A 21,702-nucleotide genomic window follows, 5' to 3' on the forward strand; every position below is an offset into this window, starting at 1 on the left:
TCCCTTCATATCAAAGGCGGAACATATCAATTTGAAACGGAATTCAGCTCGTTGCCATATCAACGAGAATAATTCAAAACTGAAATTTTTAAAGAATTCATTTATTTACTTATATCTTTTAATCTAGTGAGGCGAGGTTAAAGACTGTTTTTGAAACATTAACATTTCTTAAAAGTTTAAACATTTCAACCCTTATAAATGTGTGTTTAAGGATCAAAGTTAAGTTTTTGAAGGTAAATAGATGATTTGTATTTTTAAAAAGTTGCTTCACATGGGAAAATATGTGACCTTTTTTGTCTTGATGGAAAAGTTATAGTTGAAATTTGTTTTCCCTTAAATGATTGTAAAGTTAAATATACAAAAAGGAAGCTTTTCTAAGCAACCAATATGAAAGACTTTTGAGCCTTATTTTTCTAGGAACAATAAAAAAATGCCAGAATCAACTGTCAAAAAGTCTCACAAAAGAAAAAAGAATAAATCAAGACCAAAGAGACATAAACCAAAGCTAACTAAAGAGTTCAAGGAAACAGAGAAAGAAATAACTGATATCTTAAACAAGACTGAGCTATCAATAGACAATGTTAAAGAAGACGCTGAAGATCTTGGAGAGACATTTTTTTGCCAGACTACTACAGAGCCACCAAATTCACAAAGAGATTCTCCATCGGTTGAGGAAGAAAGTCAGCAATCATCTGCAGCCGCAGAGTCACCGAGAATTCAAACCGCATCATCTTTTATCCAAGTTGAAGATGATGATCCAATAAAGTGGTTTGAAGCTGAAAAAATAATTTACAATGAAAATTTACTATTTTTTCCTTCCTCAACACCAAATCCATTTATTCAAAATACCCTCAATGAAGATCCTAAACTAAAACCTGATAAAAACTTAATTCGTATGGTAAATCGTTATCGCGAAGAAGGAAACACTGATCAAATTACGTCGGGTAGTTCTTTGAAAAATCAAACCAATTATTTCCAAGATGATTTACTCTATGCAACAGAGTGTGTTCGAGAGTTTAATCCAATTTTTTACGTAGCAAAACTTGGGGACACGAACAGTCCATTAATGCCAAGCCGTAAATTTATAACTTTGAATATAAAAAGCTTAAGATTTACACAGCATCCTTTGCAAAAAGAAGAACACATTTTGGCTAATAAACTAGAAAACTATCTCGAGGAACATTTTGAAAGAAAAGAAAAACAAATTATTCCGGAGTTAAAAATAAAACTTAATGATCTCAGAAAGATTGCAAATGAGCTTCTAGAAGATGGCACAACTCAAAATATCGTCGAACTTGAAGACAATTTAAATAAACTTAAACGCCTGCGAAATAAAATCCACGAAGAGGAAACAATCAGTAAAGATTTGGTTCGAAATATTTTGGATAATTGGTTGCTATTGAAGAATCTTCGAAAACGTCAAGAATTTCATTGGACTTCGTTGAAGATTAAAATCAAACTTATCGAAGCCGATATAAACGCAGACAATGCTGCCTATACAAAACGTTTTGAAATAGAACTTAACGAAATATATCGCGAGGAATTGGAGGCTTATTATAGAGCCAAAAGACTTAAGAAAACAGATCCGGAAAAATATTTCGAGAAGATCCATAAGCCGAACATTGAACAAATCAAAAAAGATTTAAAGAAAACTTTACAAAAATGCTCTCGTGCACCTGGTGAGCCAGAGATGGAAATTATACGATCGAATTTATCTGAACCTTGTCGTCCTTTGGAGAAAATCAGGAGTTACTTTTTGAAAATTCTGTTTGACGGTCAACTAGTAAGTTCGACAAGAGGTTTTCGTTTGGAACCAGACCTGTCAATGTTTGTCAATGAGTCTTTGGGAATTTATCTCGACCGTAGAATTCCAAAAGAGATCAAAATTAAGGTAAGTTTGATTTTCCTTAAAGTCCAATACATATTCTAACAATTAACTTAACAGCTCTATGAAAAGAAAAAGCTTCCATCGATGGCTATCAAAGTTGCCAATATAACGATACCACTGCCATCAATGGAAATGGGGAAGCCACACTTTGAAATCATCAATTTTTCCTCTCATAAACAAGAAAATGTTGCTGGCAAACTAAAAATCAGCTTTAATTGCGATGAAGGAAATTATTCCGAAAAAATGCTTAACACAATATTTCCTTCCGACTCTCTTCGAACTGAAACATCAGAAGATATTCTATCAAATCTAAAGAAGAAGTTTATGGAATATTCTTCTAACGCATCAGAAATTGATGAAAACCAAACATCCGATGAAGACGACAAAGAAAGTGAAGATAGTCCAGTAGACACTTGCACTTTTGAAGAAACTCATTTGGAATTCTGTTCACGTGAGGAGATCGATAACAACCCTCGCCTTCGAATGCTATCGTCGATTTACAAACGGGACATGAGGACAAAAGATATCAGATTTGTATCCTATTTGGATGGTGAAATCGAAGAAGATTACGAAGAGAAAGTTATTGACATGGGAAACTGGATGGATCCAATTGATTTACACAAACATAAAGGGAAGAAATATTTAAAAAACCTTTACGAAGTAGTGAGAAATCATTGTGATCAAATGTCATTGATAAGTGGAAGTTCAGATGATTTGCTGGTGGGAAATAGTATTGTAACACTTAAGTCATTTTTTGCCTCTTTGGCAACGATGTTTAGTCCACGTAGTCCTATGAGCTCAGAGAACATATCACATCCGTCTTCGCTGACATACGAAAACGTAAGAATATTTAATATTGTGATCAATGTTGTAAGAGCAACGGGAATTCCAGTTCGAGCCTTTTCAACACCAAATCTAGATCGAAGAGACAGCAGTACAACATCAATGTTTAGTTCGCAAAGTAAGTTCGATTATAGACTTAGGCGTATTTCCTTTTTTGATTAAATTATGTTTTTTCAGCATTTAAATACTCAAACGTTAGGCCATTTGTATCAGCAACATTTATGGACAAAAGCGCCAGAACAATGACAGCTGATGGATCTAGTCCAACATGGAATGAACATTTGATTCTACAAGTAACGTAAGAATTTGGTAGTATGAAGTATTTGATTTGTTTTCTGTGAAGTAATGGACTTCATTTGCAGAAAACTGAATTTTTTTACTGTTTTATTTTTTTTTCAAGACAACTAGTTAGTTTTTCTAACCAATTTACCTTTAGTTAATCGTGCAAAAAAACTTACACAAAACACTACTTAGGCAAGCTACATCACGATTTGTATTTTGTATTGTAAAAAAATATTACTTATTTATTTTAAAATAAAACACTAAATAAAATTGTGTAGACAACAAATAAATCATAGAGGTTTAAAGTTCAGCTTTCACTTAAATAAAAAACATGAACAGCTGTCATTTTGACATAAGTTGATTTGCTTTGATAGTTAGAGAGATTTTTTCTGGCTAATTCTTCAGCCAACTGTCCAATAATGTAACCTTAGTGGGAAGATAATATTTGGACAACTAACCAAGCCAGAAACTTGCCTTATTTTGAAGTCATTCATGTCATTCCAAATTGGGCAGGTTCAGACACTATAAGGGACTTTTGACCAAAGCAACTAGTTAGTGTCAGTCAAGTGTCATCAACATCAAACTAGGAATTTTACTTCACTAACCTCTACATTTTAAAACCTAATTGTCTACAAAAGACCTGTATTTTGTATTTTTAAAATAATATTACTCATTTTTTTCAAATTTGACAAGGAATATTTTACATAAAACATCAAATGGAATTGTGCAGAAAATAAATAATACACAGACTTTATCGCTTTATGAAAATATCCGCTTCCTTTGCACAACGAGGTCTATCTCCTCTCCTCTCTCCTTTCCTTTTTTTTAACTTCCCATAGGAAGTTATTGTAATGGGTCCGATTTGTCAAATTGAAAATTTTGACATTTCTCGACGTTTCAAGGTCCCTAGAGTCAAAATAAAAGGTTTTTAGAAAGATGTCTGTGCGTGCGTGTGTACGTACGTTTGTACGTCCGTACGTCCGTACGCTCGTACGTTCGCGACGGTTTTTTCGTCGTCCATAGCTCAAGAACCAGAAGAGATATCGATTTCAAATAAATTTTGTTGTACAGATAATAAGGCAGAAAGATGCAGAAAGGGCTCTCAAGAAAAGTGCGTGGGTGGTTTTTTTACCATAGCAGTTTGAAAAAAAGGTGAAAATTTTGTTTAACCTTAAATATCTTACGAACCAAAAACGATAGAGACTTGAATTAAGTTGTATATAATATATTGTAACGTGATACCAAACAGGTATATTTTTTGAAAAAAATCAATATAACGGTTTTTTTTATAAATCAATAAAACTGAAAAAAAAATTGTCACATCCAAAATTTTACAACTGAAAAATGATTTCATCTCTAAAACAATTTTGTGCAACGAAGAATAATGTTTTTGACATCTGATAAAATTTTGAGAAAAATCGAATTGACAGTTTTTTTTACAAAAAATAAAAACCTAAAAAAAATGTATAAAAGTTGGTAAAAATTGATTTTCGACTCAAATATCTTTTCAAAACTTTGAGATATTGGCTTTAATTTACTTTTATCTTTCAAAACATCTTGTTGTCAACATTTAGTTAAAGTTTAAAAAAATAGATTTGACAGTTTTTGCACAAAAAATTAAAAGCCGAAAAAAAATTAACAAAAGTTCGTAAAAAATGATTTTCGACTCAAATATCTTTTAAATACTTTGAGATAATAGGTTATAACTAATTTTTTCTTATAAGAAATATTGTTTTCAACATTAGGACAAATTTTTAGAAAAATCGAATGGACAGTTTTTTTACAAAAAATAAAAACCTAAAAAAAAATTATAAAAGTTGGTAAAAATTGATTTTCGACTCTAATATCTTTTCAAAACTTTGAGACATTGGCTTTAATTTATTTTTATCTTTCAAAAAACCTTGTTGTCAACTTTCAGTTAAAGTTTGAAAAAAAAATCGAATTGACAGTTTTTTTACAAAAATAAAAACCTAAAAAAATTTAGAAAAATTTGGTAAAAATTGATTTTCGACTCAAATATCTTTTCAAAAATTTGGAATATTGGCTTTAATTTACTTTTATCTAAAAAAAATTTATAAAAGTTGGTAAAAATTGATTTTCGACTCAAATATCTTTTCAAAAATTTGAGATATTGCCTTTAATTTACTTTTATCTTTCAAAAAATCGTGTTGCCAACATTCAGTTAAAGTTTGAAAAAAATCGAATTGACAGTTTTTTACAAAAAATAAAAACCTAAAAAAAAAATGTTTAAAAGTTGTTAAAAATTGATTTTCGACTCAAATATCTTTTCAAAAATTTGAAATATTGGCTTCAAAGTAATTTTATATATAAGAAATATTGTTTTCAACATTTGGTAAAATTTTTAAAAAATTCGAATTGACAGTTTTTTTACAAGAAATAAAACTCTAAAAAAAACAATACTAAAACTTGGTAAAAATTTACTTTCGACTCAAATAGCTTTTCAAAACTTAAAAATATTGGCTTCAAACTTATTTTATTTCACAGAAAATATTGTTTTCGTTATTCAGTAATTTTTATATAAAAATCCAACAGTCCGTTTTTTCATAAAAAATAAAATCTACAAAAAATAGTACGCAAATTTGGTAAAAATTGATACGAGTACATAAGCAAGACAAATCGACAGACGGGATGGGAAGTTATCAGTGTGGGTCGCATCCCAGCCTCTTTTTTTGTTAATCTTGTCTAAATCTCTAGCCTCTGAATCTAAAATAGTTTCACTTACATCTTGTACAGAGGAAATTTTGTCTCTAATAGTCCTATTAAAAAGAAGCTCTGAAGGCGATTTACCCGTTGTACCATGTGGTGTCACGTTGTACATAAGAGTAAATTTCAGTACTTCTTTTCTGTAGTCTGCCCATTTGCCATAAGCTATTTGCTTCAAAATAGATTTATTCATGTTTTCAACTTCGTCAATGGCCTGTGGCCAGTAAGGAGGTGATGTTATCAGATCAATGTTGTTCTTCTCACAAAAGCTCTTAAACTCACAAATTGTCGACCATTATCTGCTTTAATAGATTTCCGATATCCCAATCTACAGAAAATTTCTTCCAAAATACCAATTATGTAATTTTGTTTACAAACTTAGTTTCCTGGTATCTTAAATACTAATCAATGATAACAAAAGCAAAATCGTAATGGACCCAATAAATCCATTGCTACACATTGCCAGGGTGCGTCCGGAAAAGCATGTCGCTGTATTGGCACAGGTGGAGTCAGTCTTGAAACTAAAAGGCAATAGCAACAAAGTTTTACAAATGAATTTACTTCCCTGTCCATTAATGGCCATCAGACCTTTAACCGCAGTCTCTGTTTCATTGCTGTCTCTCCTGGGTGGCCTTGGTGACCCAGTTCCAATACCCTATATCATAGTGATCTTAGTACAACAAGCCTGGAGCCACGAAGCAAAATGGTTCCCAAAGTACAAAGTTCAAATCGAAACAACTCGCCTTAATATTTAAAACATGTTCTATTGAGACTACTACCTAACTGTAAAGAAAAAATCAGAAGGAAATTCGTGTTGCGGTAATGAAAAGTCGCCCCAAGTTTTTTCTTCTTCTAGTAAAAATAGCTTTTGGATAACTTATTTTTATTTATATAAAGTAACATAATTTCACAACCATTTAAGGGATTCAAAAGAAAGCCTATTTGAGTCTTGTTCTTATAGAAAGGAGCTAGGAATAAGTTGTCACTCTCTTTGATTTGAAGAGTAAGGTTGAACCCTCGTTCAAAATGCAAATTGGTGATGAAAAGAATCTATCATTAATAGAGAAATCTATGTTCGCTGAAAATATGTCCCGGAGGAAAAGGTTGTCGTGGTGTTGGATAGCTGAAATTCTTCTTTTAGCCAGCTGGATGAAATAACTTAATAGAGGTGGAATTCCAGAGGTTTCATATAATGATTTGTTACCATACCATTTCCCAGATGGCTTGCGCCATTTTTAAATGCAGTTTCTGATTATACTTCTTTCAAAATTTTGCAGTTCGGCAGCTACACTAGGTGATATTTGATACCATAGTAGAAAACTGTAAGTCATCAGTGGGCGGATTAAGGTTTTATACATTAGGTTTTTTTTCGACGTGTTTTGGTTTCGACGTATTTGGAATTCAAAAGTAGTTTGAGCATTGCTGCAGCTGTTTTGCTTTTAGCCAAGGCCATCCTGGCGTGGAAGTTCATTTTGAGTCTTTCGTGCAGATGAACTCCTAGGTATTTGATATTTTGCTTCAAAGGGATTAGGTTTAAGATGGTGACCTCTGCCAGAGGCATTTCTAAAGAATTTGTTATAATTTAGGTGGATGCCCCATTTTTTGTAAAAAGCAATCACATTGTTTAGATGACATTTTAAGTTATTGAGAACTTCATAAAGCCGTTCATGGGAGCTGAATAGTACAGTATTGTCTGCATAAAGAAAAGATTTAGAGTTGTTGAAAGTGGTTTGGAAATCGTATAGGTAGAGATTGAAGAGAAATGGTCCAAGGATCGAACCTTGAGGGACTCCCGACAGTACTTGAATAGGCGATGATTTTAAGTTGCCAAAGTTATCGGGTAAATATTTGAAATAAAGCTTTGTATAGTTTTGATAAAACAGGAAGGGATATTAAGTAATTTTAACTTGTATAGTAGACGGTTGTGCCAAACCGAAAACCTTCGAACCGACAAAAGCCTTCGTAAAGTCTAAGAAGCATGCAATAGTGCATCTTTTCTTTTTCAAATTTTTGAAAATACGGTCATGAAATGTGTCCTCTTTTAAAGCCAAATTGTTGGGTTTGAGTGAGCCCTGCATTAAAGAAAGTCTGAATTTAAAAAAATAAATACTTTTTCAAGGATCTTACCTAGGTTTGAAGGGAGAGATATAGGTCGAAATTTGGAAAGAGTATTGGCACTATTATTTTTTTATGAGGATTACATTTGCATTTTTCCAGGACACAGGGAAGTAGCAGTTATTAATACAGTTATTTATTAACGGAGTTATGAATTTAGCTGAAAAAAAGGTGAAGGAGGGGCGAGGGAGGCAATAAAACACATGTAAGCACCTGGTTTTTACATAATTAGGCCAGAATTCTCTAATTTTGGAAATTAATTGGTGAATGGGTACACCAAACAATTTTTGAGATTCTTCAACGAAGTCAGACATCTCACTTTTATTAAACGTGTCAGAAACATTCTGCACCTGCAAAACCGGAGCAGAAACCTTACTACCTCTTATTGCATCAACAAAAGAAGAAAGAGAGAAAGAATGTTTGGGCACTTTGTTAACCATGTTTACAATCGTATTTTTAATACCCTTTTTGGGGTTTTGGTTCCAACATTTCTAATCTTTTTGGGCCGCCTTTATAGCTAGCCGGATGACCCGACAAACCACAATTAACGCAAGCTACCGTGTTGTTTTCTTTTTTTGGGGTCTAACTCACACTTTCCGCGTTCATGGTCGTTCAGGCACTTAACGCATCTACATATGTAGGTGCAAACGAGCAGTACTCGGATACGTGACCGTAACGTTGACACTTGTAACATTGCCTAGTGCCCGAATTTCTGATTGAGTCCCATTTTATGCTATATCTAAACAACATCTTAGAACTTTGTATTTTTACCAAACTTTCCCTATTCCCCAGGAAACATTAGAAAAGGTCTAGTGGAAATTAATTTTCTTTTGACCATTTGATCTCGAATTTTTTAACAATTAGGTTAAGTGAGGGGTCCGTTGGGTTACCCAGGGAACTTTTCATATTTTCATCGTTCTTCTCCTCTAAGTCCAGAGGAATAAAGCGATTTAAGGTATTTGGCTCAACAGCCATTTTTTCGCACCCTTGATTGAAGCGGCATGTCTCCTCTTTCGAGCAATGATGCTCGAGTATATAATCCTTGCCGTTTGAAAGAAGCTCATTGAGCACATTTTTATTTGCTGATTTAGCGTCTATTTTATATGCACGCAGTTGAAGCGCGGCAAGGGTATTGTCACGTTAGAGACTATTTTTCCAGTCATACCTTTGCCATAGACATATAGCTATAGGTTGCCGGAACTGTCTCTATCACACTTACTGCAGCTGTACTTGATTGGTGTGTGTATGGTGTTTTATCGGCGACGTTGCCATCATAGTCATCATCAGCCCAGCTAACGGATCTTTGGATTTCATAAATATCATCACTGTTTAGCAGTTGCGATGATAGCACTAAATTTGTCCTCTTAAATTTATGTGGCGGCACAGGATGGCCGCAAGGAAGGAATGTTATCTTCCTCCATTTCAAGAACCCACTCGAACTTTTTCTTTTTTTTTTTTTAAATATTTTTGTATCGGTTGAAAATCGGAAACTTTAAGAGCACAATCTTTATACGTCTTAACACAACGAGATCACAAATCCTATAAAAATGCCCTAAATAATGAATATTTGACGTATCTGTCAGTTATAATTTGTAGTACTTATATCTCATGACTTGATGTATGGAATCTCAATGGAATTACCGTTGTTAAAATAAATCAAACAAGTTTTTGATTTTATTCTGTCAAATGCTAATTTCTTTATTTTGGTCGTTCTATGCGGAAAAACAAATTGATGTATTTTTATTTGAAATCGATATTTTTGAGAGCAAAAAACTATCAACATTAATTTTTCTTTTCCAATTTTTCCAGAGGTAATCCCATTGAACTCAAAGGTGATTTAAAAATAGCGATATTCGATGAATACGTCGAAAATCACATAAGTGAAGAAAGATCAATGGAAATTTATCAGAGATTTCAGTCAAATTGGTTAGGAGAATATCGTTTTCCAATAAGTACGATTTTAGCTAATCAAAAGGTAAAAAAAAGATTTTAAATCTCAGAAATGCTCATTTTGGAGTTTCAATAAACCATTATAAATTGGTGTAATCCCACGTCTTTTATCTTTCAGATCGAAGGAGTTTTTGAGTTAAATTCTCCCAAAGTCTTCCTTGGCTATAATGTTCCCTCCCTAAATGAAGCATTGCCAATGGAAAATGTCCCCGAAATCAAAGAACGAGTTAATGTGTGGCTCTATGTAAGCTTAGATCCAAGTTTTGATATGCCTCAAGTATCGATGAAAAATCTTGAATGTTCTGAACTCAAAGACGTAAGAGTACATATTCAGGAGTGGTGTATAGAGGCCAAAGATTTGCAATCAAAACGATTTATTGATCCATTAGTTTGTACGATGGATGGAAAACGAGTATGTTTGACAAGATTACTTGAACCAATTCCATTACCAATTGAGACAGGTGAGAATTTAATCGACACAGCTTGTAGATATGTATCTCTGTTGAATGTTATCGGGCATTTTGACCCATGTACTCAATTTAAAGGAATATGGTTAAACAATGAGGTATGAAGTTTTAAGTTTTTAAGGATTTTAACTATTAAATAAATACTGTTTTTCAGACATTACTGGATACAGGTTGGGGCTCAGCAAAGGATCTTGGAATTTTGTTGGCAAATTATTTACTGACCATCGGCATTCGTTGCTGGATAGTTCTAGGAATCGCATATCCTTACGGCGAAAGTGCTTATGTCTTGTATAAGGAAGGTAATGATTATATTGTTGTGGATCCTAGCAGCGGAAGGAAATATTCAACGAAGGACTCCTACTGCCCTGTGAACAAAGTTTTTTGTATTTTCTCCAAAAATAATGTAAGAAAAAATGTCATCAAACACGATTCACATCGTAAACTAACTGTCAAAAACTTATCGAAAATTCGTTAAAAATAATGGTTGATTTTATTTGTTAGATTTATTGCAACATACAAAGTGAAAATCGGGTATCTATGATGAGCTTTGATATTGAAGATTCTTCTTGTTGGTTTCCAATGTTTAACAAGAAAAATCCAGCTCCACTGGGTGGCGTTCAAAAGCTTAACTACACATATTTGAATTCAAACACCATTTCTGAATTAAGAAAGAACATTGAACGAAAGATTATGAAGAAAATAAGCGCATGGCGCCCAATGCAAAAAACCATATGGAACAGGTAAAAACTATAAACGTGCTTAGAATCAATTTTCATAAAAAATATATGTATTTGTTTATATTCTTAGAGCATTTCAAAACTCAATGTTAAGGATTTTAGTTGATTTAGAATATGAGTCAACTTTTACATCGATTCCATCGACAATAAATCATTCAGAACGCTTAGAAGCAGAATTAGGAAGCTATAAGGTACATTTTTTTGAATTCTTAAACATTTGTTTTAACTTTATTTAATATTTTGAAGGCATTTGGATTTACACTGAATTTTTCGTACATTAATTTATCGTCAGTATCGGAAAGAATAAAATCCACAGGAATTCATCTGAATAGTGATAGAAGAGTTGAATTTTCTGTTGCGGTGCATATACATGCTTATCCGTTTAATGTTTTATCAGTTTGGATATTTATTATGTCAATTGTTCCAACATGAAATGTTTTTAATGAAGTTTTGTGTTAATGTTAGAAAATAAATGTAAATACAGATATCAAAACGAAATTGCCGAGTCTAATGGGACTCGATGGAGCTTATTTTTTATTTGAAAGTTTTAAAACCGATATGACGTTACCCGTGTTTTGTTGGAAAATCTATTCATAGTACTGTAGGATGTTCAAATGGTAGACATGTGCATTCAAGAGGACACAAGCGTCCACAGGTTTTTCTCAAAACCCACCTCTGTCTGTCGGGTGCCTAGTACCTCAACTGGAGACTGGGTTCCAACCCCAGTGGAAAGTTGTTGGGGGCAGCAAACGAGAGAGGGGAGGAGAGGTGTTTCCACTAAGGCACCTCTCCTTATCCAGGCGGCAGCGGACGAATTCTCGAGATGGAATCAACGGTGGCGTCTACAGTTCCAGTAAGGTTGAACTACTAAGTGGACACCTTATAGGGCTTCTACTACTTATTCGGAGCCCAAGCCTGTAAGGAGCGGTCTATCCGGATCCCCTTCCTTGGAGTTATACTAAGGATCTGGCCCTCCAGGTTGGGGGTTGTGCCGTCGGGGTGACTTCCTGGCCACGGAAAAATACCTTAAGTTTCGAAGCACCAACAAGCCTCGGATACGGACGGATTCACTGTTGACAACCCACGCAAACGAAATAAGGACAACGAACTTCGGATATGTATGTGGAATGTTAGGTCCCTTAACAGACCACGTGCAGCCGAACAATTAGCGGAAGCCCTTAAGTACTGCATGGCAGATATTACAGCCATCCAAGAATTGCGATGGGATGGACCGGGCAAACGCAAACTAAAAGACTGCGATATCTGCTACGGCGACTGCTACCGAGAACAAAGACAGCGTCTATTTGGGTGAAAATTTGTTGTTGGAACTAGGCTCAGTCAAAAAAATCTTGAGTTTCAACAGTGTGAGCGAGCGCATCACGACAATCCGCATCAAGGCTAAATTCGCCAACATAAGCCTTATATGCGCGCATGCCCCAACAGAGGAGATAGATGAGGACACCAAAGACATATTCTTCGAGCTCTTGGACAAGACATATGAGCAGTGCCCTGGCTATGGCATTAAAATTGTCTTAGGAGATTTTAATTCCAAGCTAGGAAGAGAAGACATCTTTGGTGGCATAATCGGGAGATACAGCCTGCACGACACCATCTCCGACAACGGATTCAGGCTGGTCGATTTCGCTGCGGGGCGAGACGTTCTGGTAGCTAGTACGCAGTTCACGCATCTTAATATCCACAAGGGGACATGGAAATGTCCTGATCAATCAACCGTCAACCAGATTGACCACATTGCGATCGATGCACGACACTTCTCCATTATCCAAGATATCCGAATATTCCGAGAGGCCAACATTGACTCGGACCACTACCTCGTTGTAGCCAAGGTACGGCTACGGATATCCCGACCCAAGCCAAAACAAGGAAGTACTGTGAGAAGATTCGACGTTAGACGGCTACAATCGCAAGAGACTGACATGTCCTTTTCCATTTAAGCATTGAAAACCAGTGGCAACATTGCCTTTCAGCCATCAGAGATGCCGCCTCTGAAGTGCTAGGTTTCACACGGCCACCACAGCGAAACCCCTGGTTTGACGACGAATGCCGGCAAACGCACGCAGTGAAACAAGAGGCATACAAAACGGCGCTGCACAAAAGGACTAGAGCTGCTCGCGAGCTCTACGAACAGAAAAGGAGAGAGGAACACCGGCTTCTTAGATGGAAAAAAAGAGAGCATGAGAAGCGCGCGATCGAGGAGATAGAGGGATGTCACAACAGGAATGAGGTTCGTAAATTTTACCAAAAGGTAAAAAAAACTTCCCAAGGGTACCAGCCACGAACCGAAGCCTGTAAAGACGATCAGGGGAGCATCGTAGTAGAACCGCAGTCGATGCTGGGAATATGGAAAGATCACTTCTCCAAATTATATAACGGCGATGACGAACCAAATTCCGCTGTAAGGGAGATAGAAGCATTCAACATCGGCGACGCAGATCAACAATTCGGCCTACCCGAACTTGACGAAGTGAAGATAGTTATATGTAAACTTAAGTCAAACAAAGCTGCTGGAGCTGACGGCATCGCTGTCGAACTATTCAATGCAGCAGGCGATGACTTGGTACGGAGCATGCACCAACTCATCTGCAAAATATGGTCGGAAGAAAGCATGCCCGATGAGTGGAATCTCAGCATAGTGTGCCCGATACATAAGAAAGGAGACCCTCTAAACTGCGCCAACTACAGAGGCATCAGTCTCCTTAACATTGCGTATAATGTGAATCCTCTCTGCCGTATTATGTGAACGTCTGAAGCCATTCGTCAACAACCTGATTGGTCCTTATCAGTGTGGCTTCAGACCAGGAAAGTCCACCCATTAACTTCAAATCGATACCCACCATCTCTTTATCGATTTTAAATCCTCTTATGACAGCATCTATAGGGAAGAGCTCTACCGAGCAATGTCTAGTTTTGGCATCCCTGTCAAACTTATCCGTTTGTGCAGAATGACGATGGAGAATGCACGCTGCTCTATCAAGGTCGGATGCATTTGATGTCAAAAAAGGTTTTAGATAAGGCGATGCATTGTCATGCGATTCTTCAACATCGTTCTGGAAAGAATTGTGCAAAACTCAACCGTCAACACTAGAGGCACAAGCTTAATCTTCCAAAGGTCCATCCAATTACTCGGATACGCAGATGATAATGACATAATTGGAAGATCAAAGCGTGATGTCAATGGAGCGTTTTTGAGCATTGCGACAGAAGCGAAGAAGATGGGTTTAGTGGTCAATGAGGGCAAGACCAAGTACGTCTTGAACAAAACGTCACCATGGACAGCTATAACTTTGAGGTAGTTAAGGACTTTGTCTACCTAGGCACCGCTATTAATGCAGACAACGACACCAGCGCTGAAATCAAACGAAGAATAACTCTTGCAAATCGCTGCTTCTTTGGACTTAGAAGGCAATTGAGAAGTAAAGTCCTCTCTCGAGCATGTAAAATCACCATATATAAGACATTCATCATCCCGATTCTCATCTATGGCGCTGAGGCCTGGACCCTGTCAAAGAAAGATGAGAGCGTCTTAGGATGCTTCGAGAGAAAAATTCTTCGGGTGATTTTTGGTCCCGTACGCATAGATGGAGAACGGAGGAGAAGATATAACGACGAACTATACAGGCTGTACAGCGACACTGACCTAGTTAGCAGAATTAAAGTCCAGCGGCTTAGATGGCTAGGTCATGTAGAGCGGATGGACATCAACGCTCCAGCCCGGAAGGTCTTCGAATCCAATCCCGAGGGACGGCGCAGTAGAGGAAGACCGCGACTCAGGTGGCGCAACCAGGTGGGAGAGGACCTCAACCAACTTGGCGTGCGAAACTGGAGACAGCTAGCTAGGGACCGAGCTGGCTGGAGACGCTTGTTGGCTGAGGCCCAGGTCCGCCCCGGACTGTAGCGCCACCTTAAAGAAAAGAAAGAAGTATTGTAGAATTTTACACAAATAACAAAAACAATATCCATAGTATGAATAACACCGATAAAAGTAGAATCTTACTATGGATATGTTTTTGACATTAATACGAGTCTCGAATGGATCTTATGTGATTTCGTTCTCAAATGTTGGTACGATCAGCATCTCAATGGCTGTGTTCGTTGAGTAGTTGTGCATTTGGAATCATCTGTGTTTTCTATTGGGGAAAAAATCATTCTATTACTGTTGGTATTATTTAGTGAAAATGGATTAACTGGGCTTATTTTGCAAGAGAAATTAATAGAAAAGATAAGTTTTGCTGTTTAGATTAAATAAATATTCATGGTGTTTCCACCGCATATGAAGATTTAAAAATGATTAGGTTTGACAGCACTTTCTAAAATGCAAATGGTGTTTCGATTTTTCTTATGAAGTGCTAGTGAGATAGTTTGATTCGTGTTAAACAATGAATAACTGAATAGTTCAGCACCATATAAGAATATTCTACCTACTTCATGTCCATTTTTTTGTTATTTGATTAAAACAAAACTATATTTTTTGTACATAAACATGCAAATAAACAGACCTTGAAATTTCAAGACCTCCAGACCTTGACCTTTCAAGAACTCAAGACCTCTAGACCTTGACCTTTCAAGACCTCTATACCCTGACCTTCCAAAACCTTGACCTTTCAAGACTTTGACCTTTCACGACATTGACCTTTCAAGACCTTGACCAACAACCTCATCACCAGTGTCATTTCAGAAATTGAGCCTGCCTTAGCACCACAATATAGGCTTATACACCTCATTCGCACCCGCTACACTTCTTTTGAACGGATAATGTTATTTTTTTCTTTTAAATATTGTGTTTTAAGCGTTCTAAGCTTAAGAATAACATCTTTCACAGACGTCTCTTTTTCTCCGTGATTTCGTTTAAACTTTGCGACTTTTTAACCCGGTTTTTATAGTCAGCGTGACAAATTTGAAATAAGTTTGGATAGTCTTGTAGCACTATTAATTTAAGCTTTGAACTCGAGTCCAACTAGCCATTGCTTTAAAATAATTGTTTTTCTACTGATAGGTCGAGCGTTTCTCTTCATGATAGTACTATTCAAATATATGTATGTATATACAAAGTACAGTGGTTTTAAATTTTCCATTAAATTTCAAACATCCCTGCTGCAATTTATTCTACCTTACCAAAAATGAAATGGGAACACTCAAAATTGTTAAGGAACATGTTCCATTACCACCATATGTTCTGATCCGGCTGTCAAAATTTTTGTTTAGTTTAGTTTTTTTTCACATAGGAAAAAAAAAAACACAAAATTCTCCCCATTCAAGCAAAGGCAACTTGATTTTATGAATTTGCGCAGTATAATCAAAATAAATCTATAATTTTTCAAATGCAAAAGCATATATCCACCATATCCATTGTCGTCCAGGAGAGAGCTAGAGCTAGCTTCAATCCAGTTCCAGTATAAGTTTGCTAAGGGATGTTCATTCACCAACAATGACCGACAAAATAAAATAAAATCATTCCATTTAAAAAAGAAGTGAACAAGTTTATTTTTTAAGATTCATGTAGATAAAAAATGTCTACGAAAAAAAGTACAAATAGTTTTTTTTTTACAACAATTCTGTGGTGAATAAATAAATAACTCATCTTACGAAATTCCAATTCTAAAACGGAAAACTCATTTGCTCTGCGAAGAAGTCTTAACTTATTCCATAACTCTTTTTTTTGTATTACAATAATTCGAAATAAGAAGGAAAACTCCTAAAAAATGGCGTTGGCCAGTGGATCCTTGCTAAAAGCTCAAACACCATTGCAGCAATTATTGGAGGATATCAATTTCCAGAGAACCAAGGAAATGCGACAATTGTTGAAAGACGGTAAGTTCTTTTATGTTTCTATATTTCAATCAAAATTATATAAAGCTTCTATTGGCCAAGAAAAAGTTGCCTTTCAAAGGACATACCCTACCTTCTTCCTAAAATTTTAGTCTGTTATCGATTTTATCGTTGAGTCTTCAATCCAACATAGTAGTATGTCTGTTTGTAGGTACAAGATAATGTGTGTTGAAAAAGGAATACACAATGCGACTCCCCTGCATCTCACCTTGTGCATTTTAATGACGCCCAAACAAAAGCAGAGACGATAGGGTTGAGTTTATTGTTTTCACAGATAATAATAAATCGATTGATTGAATTGAATGGTTTGAAAGTATACAACAAAAATCCCCCTCATGTGGGAGCCATTCATAATACAGAATTGTGATTGAACCTAAGTACATGTACTTTGTAAGTCGTTACACGTTACGAAGAAAATAAATAAATAAAATAATGTAATGTTGATGAGTAAACTTGGTTCTCTTCTGGGTGCATTTTGTTGTAACTTGAGAATTTTCGTCAATGTGTACAGTACCTCCTTCTGAATCCACTTGAAACTCTATTTGTTTTTCGTTCTTGCATCTTTTCCATGTTCTTATCTCCAATAGAAGATGCCATTGTTCATTTATGACCTGCTAAAGGGATAATGTACATATATAAATACCTATAGATTACGCCTTACAACAAAATTGGAAGCCACCCAATTCGGTGTGTGTATAAAAATCTCATCGTACTTGATAAAGTTGATGAATGGAAATTGAGTTAGGAAAGAAAACTCATATACAAATGTTATCTATGTAAAATTATAACACCACTGAACAATGAAAACCTTATCTTTAAGACAATTTTTTCTTGTCAGTTTTCTGTTGTCTTCTATTTTTTATCAGTTTTTGTAAACATTTACATATTTGGAATCTCATGCCTACTTGTATTTTTTTTAAATGTAAAACATTCATGTAGATAGAAAATCGCTTTCCAATTTTAAAAAAAGACATAAATGATATGGAATTAAGAAATTGATGCCACAAAAAGATTAAGCAAAGCTGTTAGGGTGTCGATTTGCACTTTTTTAAGTTTAAAACTTATAAATTGCCATCCTACCAATGTAATTATTTTATCCTGTACATTATTGATTGTAAAATAAAATGGCACTCTATATTTTTGAAATCATAAGACAACAGATACTGTGACCCTAATTCTTCGGGATTATAAACTGCCACATAAGAGATCCGATTAGTTAAAAGTAATTAAGGGATAGATTTGTTTATATATGAAGAAAAAGGTGTAAAGAAAAGCCCAACACTTTAGTCTTATGAAAGGTTATTATCATTACATACTAAAGTCTTTATCGGTGGGTGGTTGGATGTTGTAGGAATTGATGGGCCCGGGCTGTATCGTTTACTACATATCAAGTTCTTATATTAAATCCACATTGGTAAACGTCGCATACTGGTCTGACGTTCTAAACTTGTAAGCGCGAGTGTTTTGACCAAGGCTTGGAAGTTAGTTAGGAAAGCACAATCTTCAAGAAAACGACAACAGATATTACTTCCGACGAATCGACTTTGCAGCAGCTAGACGATGATAAGTACCATATAAATCATATCGATATACATACTAACCTGGCGACCTCTAATCAGTCGAAATGACACGTGCTAATTGGCCAAACGTTTACTCTGACCACTTTCTTAATATGACCAAGTTGAGAGCCTGAAGAGGTGTTGTTCAACGCTGGCAAACCCACTGCGTAAGCTTTTTCATCTGTTCTACTCCTCAGGTCTCATTCCGAGAGGATGGAAAACTGCATTTGTCCAGCCCAATCTCAAAAAAGGCAAATCTGCCTCACCTTCTAATTACCGACTTGCGTCCCTCCTTTCCAAGGTCATAGAAACGCTGATTAATTATCAGCTCAAGAAATATCTTGAAGATCGAAAGTTTCTTAATGACCGACAATACGGCTTTCGTAGCAACAGGTCCACTGGTGATCTCATGGTTCATCTCACCGAACAGTGGAGGAAATCTTTACATCGCTTTAGAGAAAGTAAGATTATTGCACAAGATATTTCAAAAGCATTTGATAAAGTTTGGCATCAGGCTCTGTTATCGAAAATGTGTGCTTTCGGTTTTCATGAATCCCTACTTCATTGGATTAGTAATTACCTTTCGGATCGTTCAATACAAGTAGTATTGGATAGATTCAAGTCTGAAAACCATAAAATAAATGCTGGTGTGCCCCAGGGCTCTGTTCTATCTCCAACACTTTTTCGCATTTTTATAAATGATCTCCTGTCTGCAACGTCTAATCCATTACATTGTTTCGCTGACGATAGTACTCTTAGTTTTTCATATTCGTTTTCAGACTCACATCCATCTTCTTTGGATGTGGAACTGCAACGACAAAATATGATAAGCTCTTTAAATTCCGACCTAAACAGCATTGTGTAATGGGGATTAAAAAACCGTGTTGAACTTAATGCTTCGAAAACCCAATGCTGTCTTGTATCGTTAAAGCGAGATATACACCCTTTGCCATTATCCATAAATGGCACTTCCTTCGAGGAGACTGAACATCTCGATATTCTGGGTATGTGTGTCACCAACCACCTTTTGTGGAACGATCACATACACGATGTCGCCAAAAATGCCTCAAGATGTTAGGGTTTTCTAAGCCGATGTAAGAAGTTTGTCTCCCCCTCTGATCTGGCTGTTATTTACAAGACTTATATACGTCCAAAGCTTGAGTATAACTCTGGGCTGGTGTTCCTTCAACTTACTTAAGCCTGTTGGATAGTATTGAACGTATCATAAGTTCATTTACTTCGCTTGAACATCGTCGTAATGTTTCTTGTCTCACCCTTTTTTACGGTTATTTTAATGGTTTATGCTCTAGTGAAATAGCCAGCTGCATTCCTCCCCTTAAACAGTTCAACCGTTATACTCGTGCTTCTAGAAATGCTCATTAGTATACCAGTCAAATACAGAGATTCGTTCTTCAGCCGTGCTACGCGAATGTAGAATACCACACTCTTTCTCTCCTCTTCCTAGTGCTCACACTCTGCCTCTGCATAATAAGGGTAGTAATATCCCCTTGAGTGTGTGCTTATTATAAAAAAAAAACATGTCTTAGCACATAAGAAAATGCCAGAGACTACAGTGAATAATTGAACGGGAAATTCATAGGCGTGGAACCGCAATATCATTAAGTAACTGAGACTACCACAGTCTATCAGCTATTAAGAAAAAATACTTGGTATGATGATGAATTCGAGAGCAAAATGCACGAATGCAAATGTTGCAAAAAAAGCAAAGCAGCTAAAGAATAGTACCGTGATAAAAAAAGAAAAAAAACTGCGTAGAAAGAAAAAAAGCATCCCTTTCTCAGCTGAGGTATCTCGATGAGTGCAGTATCGCCACCAACACACGCCAGTTCTACAAAAATTGCAAAGCAAATATCATCTGGTTATAGAACCAGCGCGCACTCCTCGAAACAGTGAAGTATCAGGCAATGGAAGGGGTTAAGAAACTGATCCAAAAGCTTTCCGGCCGAAGAGGAAAGTATGCCCGATCAATATTTCCAATCGATTAAAGAACCGATGTCCTACAAAAATTACAGAGGCTTCCCGCTTAATGTTGCCTACAAAATCCTTTCCAACGTATTGTATGAGCACCTTAAACCTTTCTGCCACAATATGATCAGGATCACACTATGGCACGTACCAGTGTGGCTTCACACTAGGCAGATCAACGATAAAAAATATTTACATTAAGACATCTGGAATCCAACTTATATCAAGTCGAAATCTATTACCAAGTTTTGGAGAGTTTCAGTTTTAGTTTATTTATTTATAAAGCTTACACAGTAAAATAACAGATATGTATCTTATAAATTTGTGAGAGCCTATGACATACCATTAGATAACAATTAAAAATAAAAAAAAAAACATACAAAAGAAAATAATATAAAATAAAATTAAATTAAAATAAAATTAAAGAAAAAAGAAAAACAAATATTTATTGATAAAATATTATTTGAGTTGAAAATAAGGGAATAATAGTTAAGAGTTAAGAAGAGATGATAAGCTAAGCTAAGTTAGTTGCTTTGGTTTGAAAAGACGATTTTAATACTTTTTTTTTGGAAAATGTGCATATCACTTATATCCCGCGGATGAGTGCGCAGGCAATGAGTTCCAGAGGCGACATGCAGCGATAAAAAATTGTCCTTCTAAGGCAAAATTATCTATGTCGATCTGTTCGATGTTGACATTCGGATTTGTTCAAAGAGAAGGTTGAAGTGTTTTCATGATTTTACAAAACAGTATCAATGTTCATGAAGTCATTTAAAGGCATATTAAGTAGAATCTCTTGCAAATGTGAAACATGGTCGTACCTTCTTAACCCAAAGATGTATCTAATGATACTATTAAAAACTATGTTTAGTTTATTTTTGCTGATGGAATCGCAGATGTATATAGTTTAGTTGTGATCTTTATAAAATATTCATATTATTTTCATAAATATATTATATAGTTCACAATTAGAGAATGGCGTTAGCCGTCAGCCGAAAAAAAAAATATATTAACATCGAATTGAAATAGTTGTTGTAATATTGTAATCTAAGAACATAGAACTTATTACGGGTAATTTAAGAGTTAATCAGAAACTTTCATTTATAATTTGGGAGGGTATTTCCATGCCGTTTTAACGTAGCTGACTAGAGTCAACCAGCTAGTGTCACCGTTTAATATATTTTTTAGTTCATCCATAGTTAGACTGATTTTATTCCAGTGGGCACGTCTAATGGCATTTAAAACAGGGCAGGTTCCAATGAAATGTATTACGTCCTCTGCTGCGTGTCGATTACAAAGTGTAC

The 21,702-nt window shown here is 35.6% G+C and overlaps 2 protein-coding genes and 1 long non-coding RNA gene across 5 annotated transcripts in view; 2 read left to right on the forward strand and 1 right to left on the reverse strand.

Annotated features, from left to right (window-relative positions):
- Positions 1–112: 112 nt before the first annotated feature.
- Positions 113–11,504, forward strand: LOC129942194 (coiled-coil and C2 domain-containing protein 2A). 2 transcript variants are annotated; one of them, XM_056051043.1, is made up of 10 exons: positions 113–233; positions 418–1,891; positions 1,946–2,849; positions 2,909–3,029; positions 9,662–9,827; positions 9,921–10,367; positions 10,424–10,672; positions 10,771–11,009; positions 11,077–11,197; positions 11,253–11,504. In XM_056051043.1, the coding sequence occupies exons 2-10, from the start codon at positions 431–433 to the stop codon at positions 11,436–11,438; spliced, it is 3,894 nt and encodes a 1,297-aa protein (XP_055907018.1). In that variant the 5' UTR covers positions 113–233; positions 418–430; the 3' UTR covers positions 11,439–11,504. The 2 variants fall into 2 exon arrangements, with proteins under 2 accessions (XP_055907018.1, XP_055907019.1); XM_056051044.1 differs by lacking the exon at positions 113–233 and having other exon boundaries at positions 246–1,891.
- A 4,756-nt stretch (positions 11,505–16,260) lies between these two features.
- The window catches only part of LOC129939381 (uncharacterized protein KIAA0930 homolog), a 29,493-nt gene continuing 24,051 nt past the window's right edge, over positions 16,261–21,702 (forward strand). The window contains exon 1 of one of the 2 annotated variants that reach the window (XM_056047376.1): positions 16,261–16,835. In XM_056047376.1, the coding sequence (XP_055903351.1) occupies positions 16,727–16,835 (109 nt within the window). In that variant the 5' untranslated portion in view covers positions 16,261–16,726. The remainder of the gene's footprint in view (positions 16,836–21,702) is intronic. The other variant, XM_056047377.1, reaches the window with a different exon arrangement.
- Positions 16,484–17,461, reverse strand: LOC129939383 (uncharacterized). The gene is made up of 2 exons (XR_008780540.1): positions 16,927–17,461; positions 16,484–16,853 (listed from the first exon to the last, which is right to left on the reverse strand). It is a non-coding gene; the product is annotated as an uncharacterized LOC129939383 (long non-coding RNA).

This window comes from Eupeodes corollae, chromosome 1 (assembly GCF_945859685.1).
Source record: "Eupeodes corollae chromosome 1, idEupCoro1.1, whole genome shotgun sequence".
In the NCBI taxonomy this organism is placed as follows: Eukaryota; Metazoa; Arthropoda; class Insecta; order Diptera; family Syrphidae; genus Eupeodes; species Eupeodes corollae.